At 36.0% G+C, this 16,113-nt stretch overlaps 4 protein-coding genes across 5 annotated transcripts; 2 read left to right on the forward strand and 2 right to left on the reverse strand.

Annotated features, from left to right (window-relative positions):
- Nucleotides 1-1,140: 1,140 nt before the first annotated feature.
- LOC124843189 (HVA22-like protein e) lies at nucleotides 1,141-2,275 on the reverse strand. The gene is made up of 4 exons (XM_047319855.2): nucleotides 2,088-2,275; nucleotides 1,976-2,002; nucleotides 1,788-1,910; nucleotides 1,141-1,709 (listed from the first exon to the last, which is right to left on the reverse strand). The coding sequence occupies exons 1-4, from the start codon at nucleotides 2,132-2,134 to the stop codon at nucleotides 1,463-1,465; spliced, it is 444 nt and encodes a 147-aa protein (XP_047175811.1). The 5' UTR covers nucleotides 2,135-2,275; the 3' UTR covers nucleotides 1,141-1,462.
- A 515-nt stretch (nucleotides 2,276-2,790) lies between these two features.
- LOC124843199 (protein RDM16) lies at nucleotides 2,791-7,989 on the reverse strand. Its single transcript, XM_047319866.2, has 7 exons — nucleotides 7,811-7,989; nucleotides 6,120-6,816; nucleotides 5,370-5,651; nucleotides 4,786-5,223; nucleotides 4,497-4,691; nucleotides 4,238-4,398; nucleotides 2,791-3,815 (listed from the first exon to the last, which is right to left on the reverse strand). The coding sequence occupies exons 2-7, from the start codon at nucleotides 6,750-6,752 to the stop codon at nucleotides 2,933-2,935; spliced, it is 2,592 nt and encodes an 863-aa protein (XP_047175822.2). The 5' UTR covers nucleotides 6,753-6,816; nucleotides 7,811-7,989; the 3' UTR covers nucleotides 2,791-2,932.
- A 385-nt stretch (nucleotides 7,990-8,374) lies between these two features.
- Nucleotides 8,375-10,858, forward strand: ENH1 (rubredoxin family protein). The gene is made up of 6 exons (XM_047319885.2): nucleotides 8,375-8,616; nucleotides 8,860-9,072; nucleotides 9,163-9,329; nucleotides 9,637-9,721; nucleotides 9,827-9,895; nucleotides 10,375-10,858. Exons 1-6 carry the CDS (start codon nucleotides 8,494-8,496, stop codon nucleotides 10,543-10,545), a joined length of 828 nt encoding a protein of 275 aa, XP_047175841.1. The 5' UTR covers nucleotides 8,375-8,493; the 3' UTR covers nucleotides 10,546-10,858.
- Nucleotides 10,859-12,440: 1,582 nt separating this feature from the next.
- Nucleotides 12,441-16,022, forward strand: LOC124843216 (beta-1,3-n-acetylglucosaminyltransferase radical fringe protein, putative (DUF604)). 2 transcript variants are annotated; one of them, XM_088101111.1, is made up of 5 exons: nucleotides 12,441-12,578; nucleotides 12,741-12,891; nucleotides 13,838-14,928; nucleotides 15,110-15,661; nucleotides 15,755-16,022. In XM_088101111.1, exons 3-5 carry the CDS (start codon nucleotides 13,945-13,947, stop codon nucleotides 15,854-15,856), a joined length of 1,638 nt encoding a protein of 545 aa, XP_087957237.1. In that variant the 5' UTR covers nucleotides 12,441-12,578; nucleotides 12,741-12,891; nucleotides 13,838-13,944; the 3' UTR covers nucleotides 15,857-16,022. The 2 variants fall into 2 exon arrangements, with proteins under 2 accessions (XP_087957237.1, XP_047175857.1); XM_047319901.2 differs by lacking the exon at nucleotides 12,441-12,578 and having other exon boundaries at nucleotides 12,592-12,891.
- Nucleotides 16,023-16,113: the final 91 nt, after the last annotated feature.

Below are 16,113 nucleotides of genomic sequence, written 5' to 3' on the forward strand. Positions count from 1 at the left end.
ATTACTTCACCAACTATATTGTGGTTGGTTCAGGTAAAGCATCCCTGTTATATTGGAGATGTTTTGTGTGGCTCTATTTATTTCAACGGATCCATTTGCTTATGTATGCTTTTCCTTCTGAATTCTTAGTTAGTCCAACTTTAGTAGTTTAGTATATAGATGCTAATCTAGTCTACTTAGTTTTTATTTCAGGTTTAGTGTTTATTTGTTGTTTGTTGTCGTCCCTATATATATCCATTTTGCTGATCCAGATTATGGTTTGAATTGTGTTAATACTAATTCCAGTACGGTGATAATGTTTGTGATTTTTCTAAATATTGGTGATTTTACGGAATTGGCTCTTATTTATGATTCTAATCATTTTGCTGCTGTCCCTATAGTAACTTATTTGATTTGCTGATTTTTACTGATAAGTTCTTTCATTAATTTTTTTTTTTACCAATTTGCTAACCAGTTATTAATTTTACTTTTTAACTTTGGTTCTGTTTTGAAGGTGTAGGACTGACTTACTACATAATATTAAACTTAACGTTTTTTATCCATGTTAATTTTTTTTTTAACTTTGCTTATTCTACTTTTTTTTAGTTTTCTTTTACTAGTTAAACAAGGTTGTGATAATTGACCTAAATAGTTTGTCAAGGACGTGGGCTTTAGGGTTTATAGGTGTAAGAGTTAGGAGTTAGAGTTTACAGTTATGATTTATGGGATTTTAAGTTTTAGGATTTTTAGTATTAAATTATACAATTATATAATTATAAAATTATAAAATTATAAAATTAATTTCTACCAAATAAAGAAAACAAAACACTACAAGTGATGAAATTAATTTCTACCTAATTTACATTTACAATATTTATTATGATATCAAATACCTTACTATATTTAATGTTCTATTTCATCATTATTTTTACTTTTAATTTTTTGTTTCCTTAATCTTATAATTATGTTTCTTTATTTTTAATTGTTGTTATCTTATATTTATTTATTTAGTTTTGTTATTTTTCATTGTTGATATGTAGCCTTTAGTAATTCTCATATGAATAATATTGATATTTTTAACTTTTAATGTTTAATTGTTAGTTTATTATTATATAAAGCCTTTTAAAGATCAACAATTTGAAATCTAGATTACGTGACATATCTTTTTGAATTTTACTTTATTCTCAAACAAGAACACGAGCAAAATTCTTCACTTATACCATAGCTCAGAAACTGTCTCAGCTAAAGGTAAACATACCATGCATCTGCAACAAGACTCAAGAAAGAGATCACTTTACACACACGTACAATATGAGATACGATGATCATGATCATGATACAGCAAGAGTCCACATATATATATATATAGACATACATACACAATTAACATGAATAAAACGCAAGTAGCCAAATTGAAAGGAAAGTTGATTGAAATCAGCTGAAAAACCCAACACAGTTTTCTAAGCAGCGTCCTTTTCGCAACTTAGTACGCTTCCTGATGATCCTCCTGTTTCTTGGGCGTGACGAATTCCACGAATTTCTTCTTTGTCTTGTTTTCGTTGGCTGACCTTTTACTTTGTTGAGGGTGGTATTGCAGATGTTCCCTCTCCGTTACGTATTTCCTTATATGCTCTCTCACGAACCTTTCATACAAGTACGAAGCTCCTTCGAACTGTGGCAACACCAGCCATGCAGCCGTCAATAGCTTCACATCGTACCAAATCGGTATCCTGCAAATCTCATATTCCAAACCATGGTCAACAACATACAAACACATTTTCATTTTCCTTAACTAAGCTTAAACTCACCACGCCAACACAGGTTGAAAAACCATTTCAGCAAGGCTCAGGAACGAATAGATGATCCAATACGCTAGCCATTGTTCGTCATCCAACTTGGACTGGCTCTCTATTGCCACCACCGATGCATACCTAACAATTACCAGAATTTTATAAACAAAGGAAAGTTATCACTGAATTGGTATTGATATACTTACAAAGGGTATAACAAGGTCACGACCGGCCTGAAAAGAACACAAAAAGCTATGAATAATGGTTAAGATATACAAGGCAAATGAATATATATAGCAAGAACAACGTAATGCATACCCAGCAATAGAATGAAGCTGGCTGATCAAAGTCCACAACTTTCCCATGTTTTGGTATTTGGGTATGGTTTTGACGTGAGATTGTGAGTGTAGAATAGGTTTGAGATATGGGAGAAAAGGGCGAGAGAGGAAGGATTATAAAATGGTGATGATGATGATGATGAAGAGAGAGAAGGGGGGGCAAGTATAGGGTTCTGCCTTAAACGTGTCATGCTTAATCTTCCACCGTCCAGATGGAAAACATTTCATCTAAGCCAATGGTATAAATGGCCTAAATTTTTGCGAAGGTTCTTTGTCCAAAGCACAAGCCACGTGCGCGCGCTTTTTAACGCATGCTACTTAGTGACACGTGTCCACTGCACGCTTCTCCGGAATCCTAGATTGTGTTGTTGAGGTTTAGATGACGGTGGAGAAACCGTGGATGAAGGAGTTGCACGCACCTGCCACGTGCTTTGTGTTGGTTTATTTTTGTTACTCCTAAAGTTTACAAATATTTTACTAATTATTATGATTGAATCGAATGTCAGTCGCACTGCCCGACAAAGATGAATGTAGGATCTAAACTTTCTTCCTTTGTTACAATATTTATGTAGTATTTTAAAGATGAAATTTAATTTTTATTAAAGAATATGATTTTTGTTTTTTTTAAGATTTTCTGTCTCATATAGATTCAATACTCTTTCTTTTGGTTAGAGGAAACATGGTAGTGAAAACCCAAAAGGCCAAAATTTTAACCAAATATTGTGTTTCGCATACACCATACACTGCATGACACAAACTGTAAAACTGTTACAGGATTTCAGTCAAGGAAGGCCAATGACAGAACAAAAACATTAGACGACAAAATCAAAGGGCTTCATCTTCTACGTAGTTGACGGCTTGGTCCCAATAATGGGGAACACCGGCATCCACAAAAACTTTTCGGGCAGCTGCTTCAGTGATGCAGTCATGAACAGTGAACCTATTGAAGTTGGGTTTTGCAACACTTCCTTGCCACACAAGAACACACTTATTGGCAGGCTTTTCATCATCTGAATCTTCATCTTCTTCTTTCTCTTTTGAAAAATCACTCCAATTAATGCGTCTAAGCATAAGTTTCCCATACCTCTTAATCGACTTGCTTCCACCTTCAACAACAACAACACTGATACCATCGCAAATCACAGCACGCCCACTCAAACGGTTCTCTTGAGCATTAACATCGACTCTGAAGCGGGCCTTTGGATTTGAGAGGTCATTTATTCTGTAGAGAGAGACAATTGTCTCCACTGTATTTGGGTCATCAAACAGCTTTCTCTGCTTCTTTTCCCGGAGCTCGGCCGGAGTAAGCTTGCGTGCAATATTCCTATCTATGTGAGCTTGCTCACGCTCAGCAGCTGCGCTGCGTACCTCTTTTTCTAGCCGAGTAGGATCTTGAGTTGCTTCAGAGCCAAGTACTTTCATTAAATTGCTAATCTTGACCTTTGGTTTTGGTGGTTCTATGACACCCTGTCTGATCATCTCTTGCCGATCTTTCTCCTTGGCTATTCTCCTTTGTGTCCGGAGTTTCTTCTGCTCTTGCTTAGTTAGTTTGAGCGGTTGAGGTGGTGGAGGAGCGGGCTCAGCAGGTGGTTCAATAGGACGAGGATGATGCACAAGGAAAGTGATATTTTCTATTTTCAGCTTATCCTCACCTATGGTTCCAGTATCAATGTCTCCATAATTTCCAGAATGCACAAGAGGCACGTCCCTGATAAATTCAAATAGTTAACTGAATAAATGTTTACATACAACCCCCAGAGGTACAATGGAACGGAGTAAAAAAGAACCCCCAAGAAAGGCAATAATAGAATCACAAATAGGTACACTATACCAACTATAAATGGTATTTTCATATTTTATATTCAACTAGTACTTAGCAGTCCTATAAAGCATACTTATAACTATAACTATAAATGATATGTGTATCATTTCTGATGTGACTATAACTATCTTTATAAATAACAAAAACAGAAGAACATAAGGTGATAAGTACTGAAACAGGCATATGTAGTGTACATGCTAAATTTTGACTGCAAAATTAGCGACTTTTTGAATAACACCCTTAAATAATCGGTACACTTTAACAAAGACATATATAGATAGCAGTAGTTCAGTTAAGCATAAGCTTACCACCACTCGATGTCTGGAATTTGGTCCTTGGGTTTTTCTTTAATTACAATTCTCTCTGTTATTTCTATTAAGTTGGGATTTATATCAGGAGCAGCCTTTGCCTTTGCCAACTGTGCTTGTTTGGCCTTGTGCTCTTTTGCTTGAGCTTCTCCAAATTTACTCTGCAAGAGTCAAAAATAAAAATAACAGATAACACAAAAGGCAATTGAAAAGAACTACGTTAAAGGTAAATGTACTAGAAAATGGGAGAAGGGTATACCTTCAATTTTATTGTTTCAGCATCTCTTGACCATTTTCCTTCCTCCACAAACTGGAAATTCATCCTCTTGGGTCGCAGGATCTTTGTTTTGTTGATACCCATACTTGCATCAAAATAAGGATTTGATTCGGGATCAACATCCAATACAGGTTGTAGTATTTCAAATGCATCCTTCTTTTGTTTGTTAATGTTGACCTGTAATGTTCAGACAAAGATTCCAGCCTTAGAAAGGAATCCCAAACAGAAAAGAGAAAACTAATAAAAAGAGACAAATAAGAAAGCAGCACACCTTTAATGTGCTAAGGTTGGTGGGCTTGGTCACATTAATAACATTTCCATTTTCATCTATTTCCCGCCCCTGAGCATCAAGTCGAAGAACAGGGGCCTTTGTTGGTTTTTGCAGAATGGCAACATCTGTTACCATCTGACCAGGAAACATATTTATCAGAGGAGCAAATTGTGGATCTTGACGAAATCCCATCCTAGCAGCAAGCTCTTGAGCCCGCCTGACAGCTTCCAAATTGGGAAGAGTTGCATTTGCAATACCAGCAGCACTAGTGCCACTTGCTGGAGAATTAGCAGAAGCAGCAGGGGGGAAAATTGACATATTTGCAACATGGCCAAAAGAAGCTGAGCTGGAACCTTTTGGCACGACTGCAGAGGCAGATTGACTGTTTGAACCCAAGTTTGAGCTTCCATGTGAATTTTGGGTAGAATTCTTATTCAACTACGTAGCCAAAAGCAGCAATTAATGCATTCAGAGGAATATGAAGAGTTAGAAAAAAAAATGAAATCAGTATCATCAGTCAGCTATTTAAGAGATATGTCCAGCTGACAGTAAGTACTTATTCATAGAAATAACGATCAATTTACCTGAGGAATTTTCTTCAGCTTTTCTGACAACTCTTTCTGCATTTGTAAAGCTTTCTTAGCCTTAGCTAAAGCATCAATCGACAGGCTTCCAGCTTTTCCAGCAGTTGAAGATGACCCATCTGTACTAGATTTTCCAGTAACCTCATGAGACCTGGTAATACTAACGCCCTTATTTTCATTTGTGGTAGAATTCAAAGATACCTTGATAGGAAATGGAGGAGGAGGAGCCAAAGATGTCTCAAGCACACTCATGGGCGCCACAGCAACTGATCCCAAGGCACCCTGAAAGAGCAAGGATAAAATGTTAGTGAATGTCCCTCTTCAGGTATTCCAAGAGAAACAATAAAATAGAAGAAACTAGGAAACAGAACTGAGAGAAGTGAGCATGTATAAGCTGAACACAAACAAAAATCACAATGCTGGAAGCATAAGATCACAAACCATCTCTTTTGCAAACCAAATTATCAATAAGGTTTAATCAAACTACATATAAATATTGATAGATGGACTACAGGATTCATTTCATAGTCTCAAGTAAATTGGCAACCCAATTCTAGTTCACGAAGCAGGAAGCCAATAACTGGAAATAAAGCCTACAATTTGACATGATGTCTAAACCGGCCCTCTGTACTGGGAAGACTATGAAAGCACACATACTATAATTCAATTATAACCAAGAAAAGTTAAAACAAATGCTGAGCATCATCAAAATGTTAAAAGAAAAACATTAACAGAAAGAAAGAAACTCACGTTTTGGACAAATACAGTGTCTTTGGAAGAAGCTGAGCCATGGGCACCTTCAGTGTCTTCCTCCTTAACCTCTCCCTCATGAATGCCTCTAATATTATTATCACCATCTTTTTCTTCCTCCTTCTTGACTTTATCCCCAAATTTCCTCCGTTCCCTCTTCTCTTCCTTCCTATCGTCAGAAACCCTAATTTTCTTATCCTCACAGTCTTTGTCTTCGCTGTGCTCCCTCTCTTTCCGCTTATGAGAATGTGAGGAGTATCGTGACTCCACCAAATCTTCCCTACCATCATCACGCTTCACCTTTGACCTATCTTTGCCACTCTCTCTTTCGTAAGCTTTGTCCCTATCCTTGCTTCCTTCACTGTCATGAGCCCTATCCCTATCCCTGCTTCCTTCTCTGTCATAAGTCCTATCTCTATCCTTGCTTCCTTCTCTATCATAAGTTCTACCCCTGTCCTTGCTTCCATCTCTGTCATAAGTTCTATCTCTATCCTTATCCCTGGATTTGTGGTCATGCTTGTGTTTTGTATCTGAATGATGATTGTGGTGGTCTTTGGAAACACGATGGTATTTGTCATCACGTTCCAGGTGCCGATCTTTGCTTCTCTTTTCAGGTTTGACTCTATTGTCCATTATAGGATTTGGGAGAAACTTCAAAGCTTTGTAATTTGGGGATCACTTCACCTTAGCTCCTCACCTTGAAAAATATTAAATACGAATTAATGTTCCTCTTCAAAACCAAATCATGTTATTTTAAAGTTTAAATTTAAATCAAATGAAATAATAAGGAAGCAAATAGATGGTATTCTCCTAGAACTAACAAATTTTCAACATCGTGTACTTCAGTGAACTCTTGTCAGTTATACATACTTTGATGAAACTCCTAATAGTAATCAGATTTCTTTTGCAATTATACCTAAACAAGTCAGAGACATCAAAATGAACCAGAACAGAACAGAAGATTTGGAACACAAGTACTGCCAACTTAACCACAAAAAGGTGTGAACCAGAACTACTCATACTTACAAGTTAATAGCCCTTTCATATCAATAGTAAATGTTTTTAGTACATATACCCATGTGAGATTGTCCTATATCCTATGTATATCAATGCATGTTCCTCAAATTTTTATCACCCAAATGTAGCTAGGTTCAGAAATACTACCAAATACTAGCCCATATATGAAGGAGAACCCATGCACCAATGCCACCGACTTGGAGTATAAGCTAGTTTCAAAACAGTTAGAGGAACCCAGATCATTCGAAATACAGAGGGGAGTATAATAACGAAATCTTATTTACTTGTCAAGGTCCATCTTCTGCGAAAAACAGTTCAGACAAAATTGATCATACGTTGCCTTTTCATCACTACATTTGCACTTCTTGCCTTAAAAACACAGATTAAAGCCAAATATTTAAAGGATGGACCGGAAGACAGACCGGAATTTGACACCAAAACAACTTGAACAAAACAATCAGTTTCATCACGATCAAGTTTTAATTTCTTCCAAATCACAAAAGCTAGTTCGTCTGTTTTCTTTTCCACAAAAACCGGTCCTAACGAAAAGGGAAAATAACTACATATGCTGATGTTCTGCCCATCAAGATTCTCGACGGCAAATTTAAAATATCTTACAGTGAAATAATTAAAAAAAATAAAAGTAGCACAGGAAGTTGAGAGAAAGTGTTTACAGATTCGTGGGCAGATTGAATTGATTGTGAAAGCCACAAAGTTACTCTTAACCCATTCGGGTCCAAACCTAAGAGCGTCAATTTGGTGCGCTATGTTTTTCCCCGCTTCCTTCTTCTTCCCTTGCTACAACTTCTCACTCATGGTACCACTCTAAGGCAAAGCAATGAACAACCAACAGATCTAGGGTTTTACTTCAAAGTTCTTGCCTTTTAAGTATTTGCCGAAAAGGGTCTATTCTCCTCCTATTTACTAAAAAACCCATTCAATTTTAATTTTCTTTTTGTGATAAAGATTTGTTTTTTACATAGCTGTCTGTTTTTTTTTTATACAGAAAAAATATATTTTCTTTTGGTACAGAAAAATATGTGTGATTTTGTTGGATAAGATTACTATTCCCAGAGGAAGTAAGACAATACAAGAGGCCTTGAATACACAGTTAGCATCAACACTTTACAGTCCTAGGATGGCTTGAGACCATACACTGAGGTTGTCTGGTGTCTTCATTTCCACCACCAGTTAAGTATTATCTATTCTCAGAATAAAATAAAACCAAAACTCCTTGAACACCATAAGAAAATAAAAAGAAAAGGAGAAACTTTTTCATCTATACATTTTTATTGTTCAGAGCAAACGTGTGTGTTTGTTTGGTGGTGAATTCCTATCCACACATCTCACCGGAAACATGTCAGCGGTGGTTGCCGGTTCCTCCACTTCATTCTCAGCCACCTTCACCACCAGGAGGAGTCCCTCCTCAAAAAACTCTCACCTCACACACTCCAAGACACTCGCTCCTCCTCAATGCCAGGTACTGCTACTGCTACTTTTTCTTTTTTCTTACCATAAATTATTACATGATTCAAAATTACAATGGTCTCATACCAATTTCCGCACAGCACGAGCAATTGAGTGTACTTAACTATATTTTGTAAATTGATAATCTCAAAAACTTGTTGTGTGGAAAATGGTCAGAATCATGGATATGTGGTAGTACAAACACTTCTACCTTGCAGAATAACAAATTGAAATCATTTTGCTCCTGTATCTGCAGAAAACATCGTTACAAGGTCTCTCACTTCATGAAGCCAAAAGGGGTGTTTCAGAATCCTTCCTTGGTGAGAAAAAGAATGGTTCCTCGATCAGTGGGAGGAGACTTGAGATCGCAGCAAAAACTGCTGGGGCTTCAAAGACAATTGAGGCGGAGGTTGACAAGCCTCTAGGCCTCACCTTGGGCCAAAAGTCTGGTGGGGGTGTTGTCATCACTGTTAGTATCTTGCTCCCTTTCACAATGATAATGGAATGATTCCAATTTGTGAATGAGAATTTGTTCATGGATGCTGCTTGTCTTCTATAGGCTGTTGATGGTGGTGGGAATGCAGCAAAAGCAGGGCTAAAGTCAGGGGACCAAGTTCTTTACACTAGCAGTTTCTTTGGAGATGAATTGTGGCCTGCAGATAAGCTTGGATTTACTAAAACCGCAATCCAAGCAAAGCCTGATTCTGTCTACTTTGTTGTCAGCAGGTTCCATTGTCCACCTTTGTTCCATTTATTCTTCTTATTTGCATTAGTTCTCTAGTAAATTTTCTGCTACCATGAGGAGCCAACACCCGGATCAAATGGTAACGAAAACTGAAGAAAGGCTACACAAGTTCAGTATGTGACTCAATGAAAATTATCATGGCACTTGAGTTCATCTGTTTGTTTCCATGATAGACATAAGATGCATATTGCAGAATCTTCATGTGATCATGTCATGTTTTTTATTCTACCATTTACCTAACAGCTGCAATGACTTAACATCTTAAATTCTCCATGTTTTGTTCTTAAGAGGTGGTGCCGAGGTAGATGTAAAAAAGCTCACAAAGCGACCTGCTCCTCCTCGCTTTGGAAGAAAACTGACTGATGCTCAAAAGGCAAGAATCAGTTTGAAGCGACATTCTTGTTCTTCCTCCTAATTAAATGTTGTCTAGGCTAAAGATGATTACATTCAATTGTTGATCAAGTGAACTTGCATGCAGGCGAGAGCTACACACATTTGCCTTGATTGTGGATACATATACACCTTACAGAAACCTTTTGATGAGCAGGTAAGTACAGCACACATAAAACTTTGTTTCTAAGCTCTTCCTCCCTCCGTTCTATGTAATTTATTATGGTATTGATATCAGCAATTTTCATGGTGGTTGTTAAAAGGGATTTCGTTATGGTCAATATTCCTCATAATTCGGTTTTTGACCGAACTCAACAATGCCCCATGATCTATGTGGTTAGCATCATCTAATGGGACAGACTTAACTCTTATTTATGTAATATTGGTCTCAGCATTAGCAACTTTCTTATGTGGTATTATACTGAGTGATTTCATGATAGTCAATGAATGATATTTGATTCAATGATATTTGTTGAAATCAAATTATAATCAACATGGATGGAGATCTCTTAGAGATAAAATTACATTAAGATATATAAACGATTATAAGTCAGTTTTGTAAGATTAAGTTAGATTTAAATCGATCTTAATTTGTAGAGTGCATTTGTTATTCTCATGTTATTTTATCTTGTGCAGCCGGACACATATGGATGTCCTCAGTGTCAAGCACCAAAGAAGAGGTTTGCTAGATATGATGTTAACACTGGGAGAGCTATTGGTGGAGGCTTGCCTCCTATTGGAGTTATTGTTGGACTTGTGGCTGGTGTAGGTGCTGTAGGAGCTTTGCTTCTTTATGGTCTTCAGTAACACTTTATTCCATCACGTATTTCTTTGTTTTCTTCATTTTCTATTTTCCCAAGCTTTCCATTATTGGAGCTTGTGTCATTGAAACTCCTTGGATATTCATGTCAAAGTTGAATGAAGTTTCTAATGAGTTTCAAAATACTTTGTTTTTTTTTTTTTGAGGGGCCTTTACCAATTTGATGAGCTACATTGATAATATACATGGTCATTTCTTCTAGTAATATATGAAATAATTGTTATCATCTCAATGTAATGAATGCTCTTAATACATTTTCCAATCTTCTTGTGAGATATGAAATCATTGTTATCATCTCAATGTAATGAATGCTGTTAATACATTTTCCAATGTTGTTGGCAATTCTTACAGAGCTTCTAGTTGTTCTTAAAGGGAAAATAGTAAATAATACATAAACTAACAAATAGATTATGAATCTATTAAAAAAAAAATCCATAACCACGGTAGAAAAATAAAACCAGTTTCTTCATAGTAATATAAGAAATATTATAAAAAAAATATAGACAAAGTTATAAAAAATCAGGAAATCAAATATTGTCTTCGATTCGGACACAATACTCTTGTCATCCACGCTTTCAGAAATTCATTACTGTAAGTGGTAGCTCATATTGTTTCAGAAATTTAATGTGTAGTAAGTTCAAGAATTCTATAGAATTCGATCAAAATAGTAACATCCACTTTGAATTTACACCATTAATTGCAGCTTTTTTGCAAATCAGTGGACTTAATGTTTGGTGATTTGTATCCTAGATGTAATTAGGGTCTTGTATCATTCATTATTACGTATTGATAAGGTCACACAGCATCTCGGCTATACTATCTTCATTTTAGCCATATGCTTGTATTCTCATATATAAAATCAACTTATATGAGAATCTCATAATTTCATTTTTACTTCAAGAAAAAAATCCAGCACATTTACCCTTTATTTACTTGAATGGATTTGGAGGAGAGTGATTGAGTGGATTTGAGAGGATTTGAAGATAAATTATTTGTTGTTTATTTGAGTGAATTTGGAAGTAAGTGAAAGTGGATTTGGAAGCAAAGTTTGTGAGAATTAGTGTAGGATTTGATTGATACAGATTAAAAAAATTTACTTCCAAATTCACTCTCACCTAGCTCCAAATCCACTCAAATAAACAACAAAAAAATGTATCTTCAAATCCTCTCCCAAATTCATTCAAGTAAACAAAGCCTTAGTGAAGTCATCAATAAAGGTAATAAAATAGAGATTACTCTTTAAAGAAGGTGTTTTGCGATGGATAGATGAGCTGCTTAAGAACATTTTTTTTACAACATTTTAATATCATCCACATGTACCAATCACGGAATGACACGTAAATGATGTTAAAATGTTGTCAAAAAAATATTGTTAAAATATCATTATCTTTAAATTGACACACTTTGCAATTTGAGATTTTATGACTAAGCTTGGGAACATCAACAACCCTTATGATGACAGTGTTCTACTCTCTTGTGCCAAAACTGAGTGACATATTCTTTAAGAGAAAAAATAGATTGTTTCGGATTGAGTGAAAAACTTCTTTTTTCATTTTTACTTTGAAAATATCTTGATTAATTGCATTCTTAATCAAGCAATATTTATTTTCAAAAACAACTTCATATCAATTTTTAAAAAAATAGGATTCAATTGAAAAAAAAAATAAATAAATAACTTATTTGAGATTATGAGAAAAAAAAAGACATGAGAAATAATTTAACTTTCTAAATATGAAAACCAAACTTATACCATGCTATCACTTTTCAAAGAAAATATCATTCATTTGATTTCCATGTGATGGTGACACAAAAACATATACTCTTAGTTGAAAATTATTTTTTATGAAAAAATAGTAGTATTTTATTTTTATCCGAGGATTACGTATGTTATAATATTTTAAGGAGTGTCTGTGACATTTCAAAATAACACCAGGTAAAATGGAACAAGTAATAACAGAAATCATATATTTGAATAAAAAAAAAAGAATCCCTAGCCATCAATGCACATGAATAGGCAAAGGTATTTGAAAATTTTCAAATTAAAGTGAACGTGTTGGCGATGATTATGCTTGACATTTCCTTAGAGTTCAAAAACTTTGGAGCATAATACTTCAATTATTCATTTTGGCATTTATTTGGTGGTTACATCTTCTGAATCCGATCTCCGTTTCTAAAATCACAGGAAGATGAAGAGTTGAGGCATGCAAATGTAGCAAATCAAATTGTTACTTAACTGTTTCCAAGTTTTCACCACCATCACTGCACTTCCACCATTTCTGAAACCCACCAGGAGCAGGAACAGGAACCCCCACACTCCACAGTTTCTCAGTGAGGTAATGGCTCGCTTTTGCAATTTCTTTGAAAAAAAAAAACTTTTTGGCTTTTTTGCTTTTTTTAAAACTTTATGTCCTTGTTTTGCTGCTCCTTACCTGTTTGAAGAAATTCCCCAATGTGAAAACCCCGTGTTGTCTTGGGGATTCTGTCTCTTTCTGTACCTTCATTACGCTCTACTGGCTTTCTGCTTAGGAACAGGTTGATGGCAGCTCGTAAGTATTAAGCTAAAATGTATATATGAATAGTATAAAATAAACAGCAATATTGATACCGTGATCATGAAAACTAAGGGAGTAAGCATAGCCCAAAATAGATTGTCCCCTTGCCCTTTACCTTTTGATTGCGAAGCGATGCTCGAGGCGAGTTAACTAGGTCACGTGCTATTCTATATGAAAATAATCAATGACTGTATAACTACTCGGTGATGTTATTATGCTTGATCTCCGGATCTGCTTACAAAGCCTGTTTCAACACTTACTTTCCATATTTTTAGCTTGTTTTAAAATAGTGCAATACCATTTAATAATTTTTCTTAATGGGCATATCCATGTAACAATTCAACTTTAGGATCATCTAGTTACATCTGTCTTTATTAATGGCCTAGAGTAATTATTTGGGGTTACATGCTTTGTGCCTGATGTGGACGTGGATTCTTGTGTTAATGGAAGCACATTTGATCTATACATATTTTTTTGGGAGGGGTGAGGAGGGTGAACTGAAATTAAAAAAGGTTTCATTTCCTAGAAAATCTTCTAAAAAATTATAATTTTCCACCCAAACAAATGAATCCTAAATTGTTCTGTAGGGTGTAACAAGTTTGGTTCGAGATGTAATTTCTTTTTCTGGAAAAAAAAATTCTAAAATTGCCATTTTTGACAGAAACAAATAGAGCCTTAATGATGCACTTAATTGGAACATTTTCCTGTTTATTTTCTCTTTTTGTAGGGTGTTACAAGTTTTGGTTTCGGCGTGTGCTGCTGAGCTGAAATACTTCTATGTAGTTTTCCTTTGGCCTTTTCACAATGTCTCTCTCCTGGTAGTGAGAGCCAGACATGCAAATTGGAATGATGGTGATGATGACTCAAACTTTGAAGACCATTGTATCATCCTACCATGACTTTGACAAGAATTCCCATTTATGTCCTTTGCCTATCAGTCCACCCAGAAGCAGTCAGTGGCGCCAAAGCCGCATTGGAACCTTGGCCATAGCCATTGCAGCGCTTCTCATATCTACTACTGCTTGGCTTTCCCTTGTGTTCTTTGATGCAACTACATGTTGCTTTCACAGTTTAAAGGATCGGGAAAGTAGACCCCACTTTTTCAATTGGAAGAAGTGTGTTTCTCATTTCCATGCGAAAGTTACACCCCCTCCTGCTCTCCAATTTGGAACCATGAAAGATCATCTTCATAATGGTAGCAGTATTGCTGAACAGGAAGGCTTGTCACTTAAACATATTGTTTTTGGCATAGCAGGATCATCTCAACTTTGGAAACGAAGGAAGGAATATGTCAAACTGTGGTGGCGTCCTAATGACATGCGTGGCCATGTGTGGTTAGATGAACAGGTGCTTGAAGAACCTGGAGATGATTTATTGCCTCCTATCATGATTTCTGAAGACATCTCATATTTTCGCTATACTAATCCCACCGGCCACCCTTCTGGCCTTCGGATTTCTCGCATTGTCAAAGAGAGTTTTCGCCTCAGTCTCTCTGATGTGCGCTGGTTTGTCCTCTGTGATGATGATACCATCTTCAATGTGAATAACCTAGTTGATGTCCTCAGCAAGTACAATTCTTCTGAAATGATTTATATAGGTAGTCCCTCGGAGAGCCATTCAGCAAATTCCTATTTCAGTCACTCAATGGCCTTTGGTGGTGGTGGGATTGCTATAAGTCAGCCACTTGCAATGGCACTTTCTGAGATGCTTGACGAATGCATTGAGAGGTATCCAAAGCTTTATGGTAGTGATGATCGACTGCATGCCTGTATATCTGAACTTGGCATTCCACTGACATGGGAGCGCGGTTTTCACCAGGTATTCTGTTAATCCATTTTACTACATTTTATTTTGGTCACATCTTTTATTGCTTTTAATTTATAGTTTCTTTCCATTCTAAGAGAAAGGTAAATTTTCTGATGTACAGTATAAGTATCATCCAGCCATTTTTTTTCATTGGAATTCGTAATGATCAGGATTGATTTTTTATTTATTTCAGTGGGATATAAAAGGCAACGCTCATGGTCTTCTATCGTCTCACCCAATAGCACCATTTGTGTCAATTCATCATGTTGAAGCTGTAAATCCCTTTTATCCGGGCCTGAGCTCTTTAGACAGCCTGAAACTTTTTACAAAAGCCATGAAAACCAATCCCAAAAGCTTTTTGCAGCGTTCCATATGTTACGATCATGCACAACATCTGACATTTTCGGTGTCACTTGGTTATGTTGTTCAAGTGCTGCCTAACATTGTTTCTCCCCGTGAACTGGAGCGCTCGGAGAGAACTTACTCTGCTTGGAATGGTAATAGTGAAGCGAATGAATTTGATTTTGATGCTAGGGAACCGTACAATTCTCTTTGTAAAGGTTCTACTTCTTTCTTCTTGAAAGATACTAGAAGAGAGGGTAATGCTTCTTGGGGTTCATATGTTCGGGGTAGAGATAAAGATGATTTCAAAAAGAGAATTTTATGCTTTCCTCACTTTCCTCCTATGCGCAATGTGGGAGAGATCCAGGTAGCTGTGCAACCTTTGAGCAAGAATTGGCATCTGGTGTGTTACATAGCACTTAAGCATTCTATATGATGATATTACCGGTTTTCAATATTAATGTCATTTCTTGATTCCACTTTTTTCTTGTCTTAGGTTCCACGACGTCTCTGTTGCCGGCAAAGCCAAGCTGACAAAGAAATACTCCAAATCTCAGTTGGAGAGTGTGGGAAGGGAACTTTTACTTCTGTCTACTGATTATGGTTTGTACATGATTTAGCCTTTCATAGCGAATAGCTGATTCCATGCGGCATTTTTAATCCCATGAATTGAGATTTCTTAAACTTTTTTTTACAAAGTAGACACTTGAACTTGCATATGGTAGAGAAAAGATTCCTAACAGTATGCAATATGTTTTTTTTTTTATAAATAGTATTTTTAACAAGGTAGATACCTAGTGTATTTTAAGATGGAAGTTATAACTTTGTTAAAATACATTTTCTAAAATATAAGGA

The sequence above is a fragment of the Vigna umbellata genome, chromosome 10 (assembly GCF_029865625.1).
Source record: "Vigna umbellata cultivar VRB3 chromosome 10, Vumbellata_1.0, whole genome shotgun sequence".
In the NCBI taxonomy this organism is placed as follows: Eukaryota; Viridiplantae; Streptophyta; class Magnoliopsida; order Fabales; family Fabaceae; genus Vigna; species Vigna umbellata.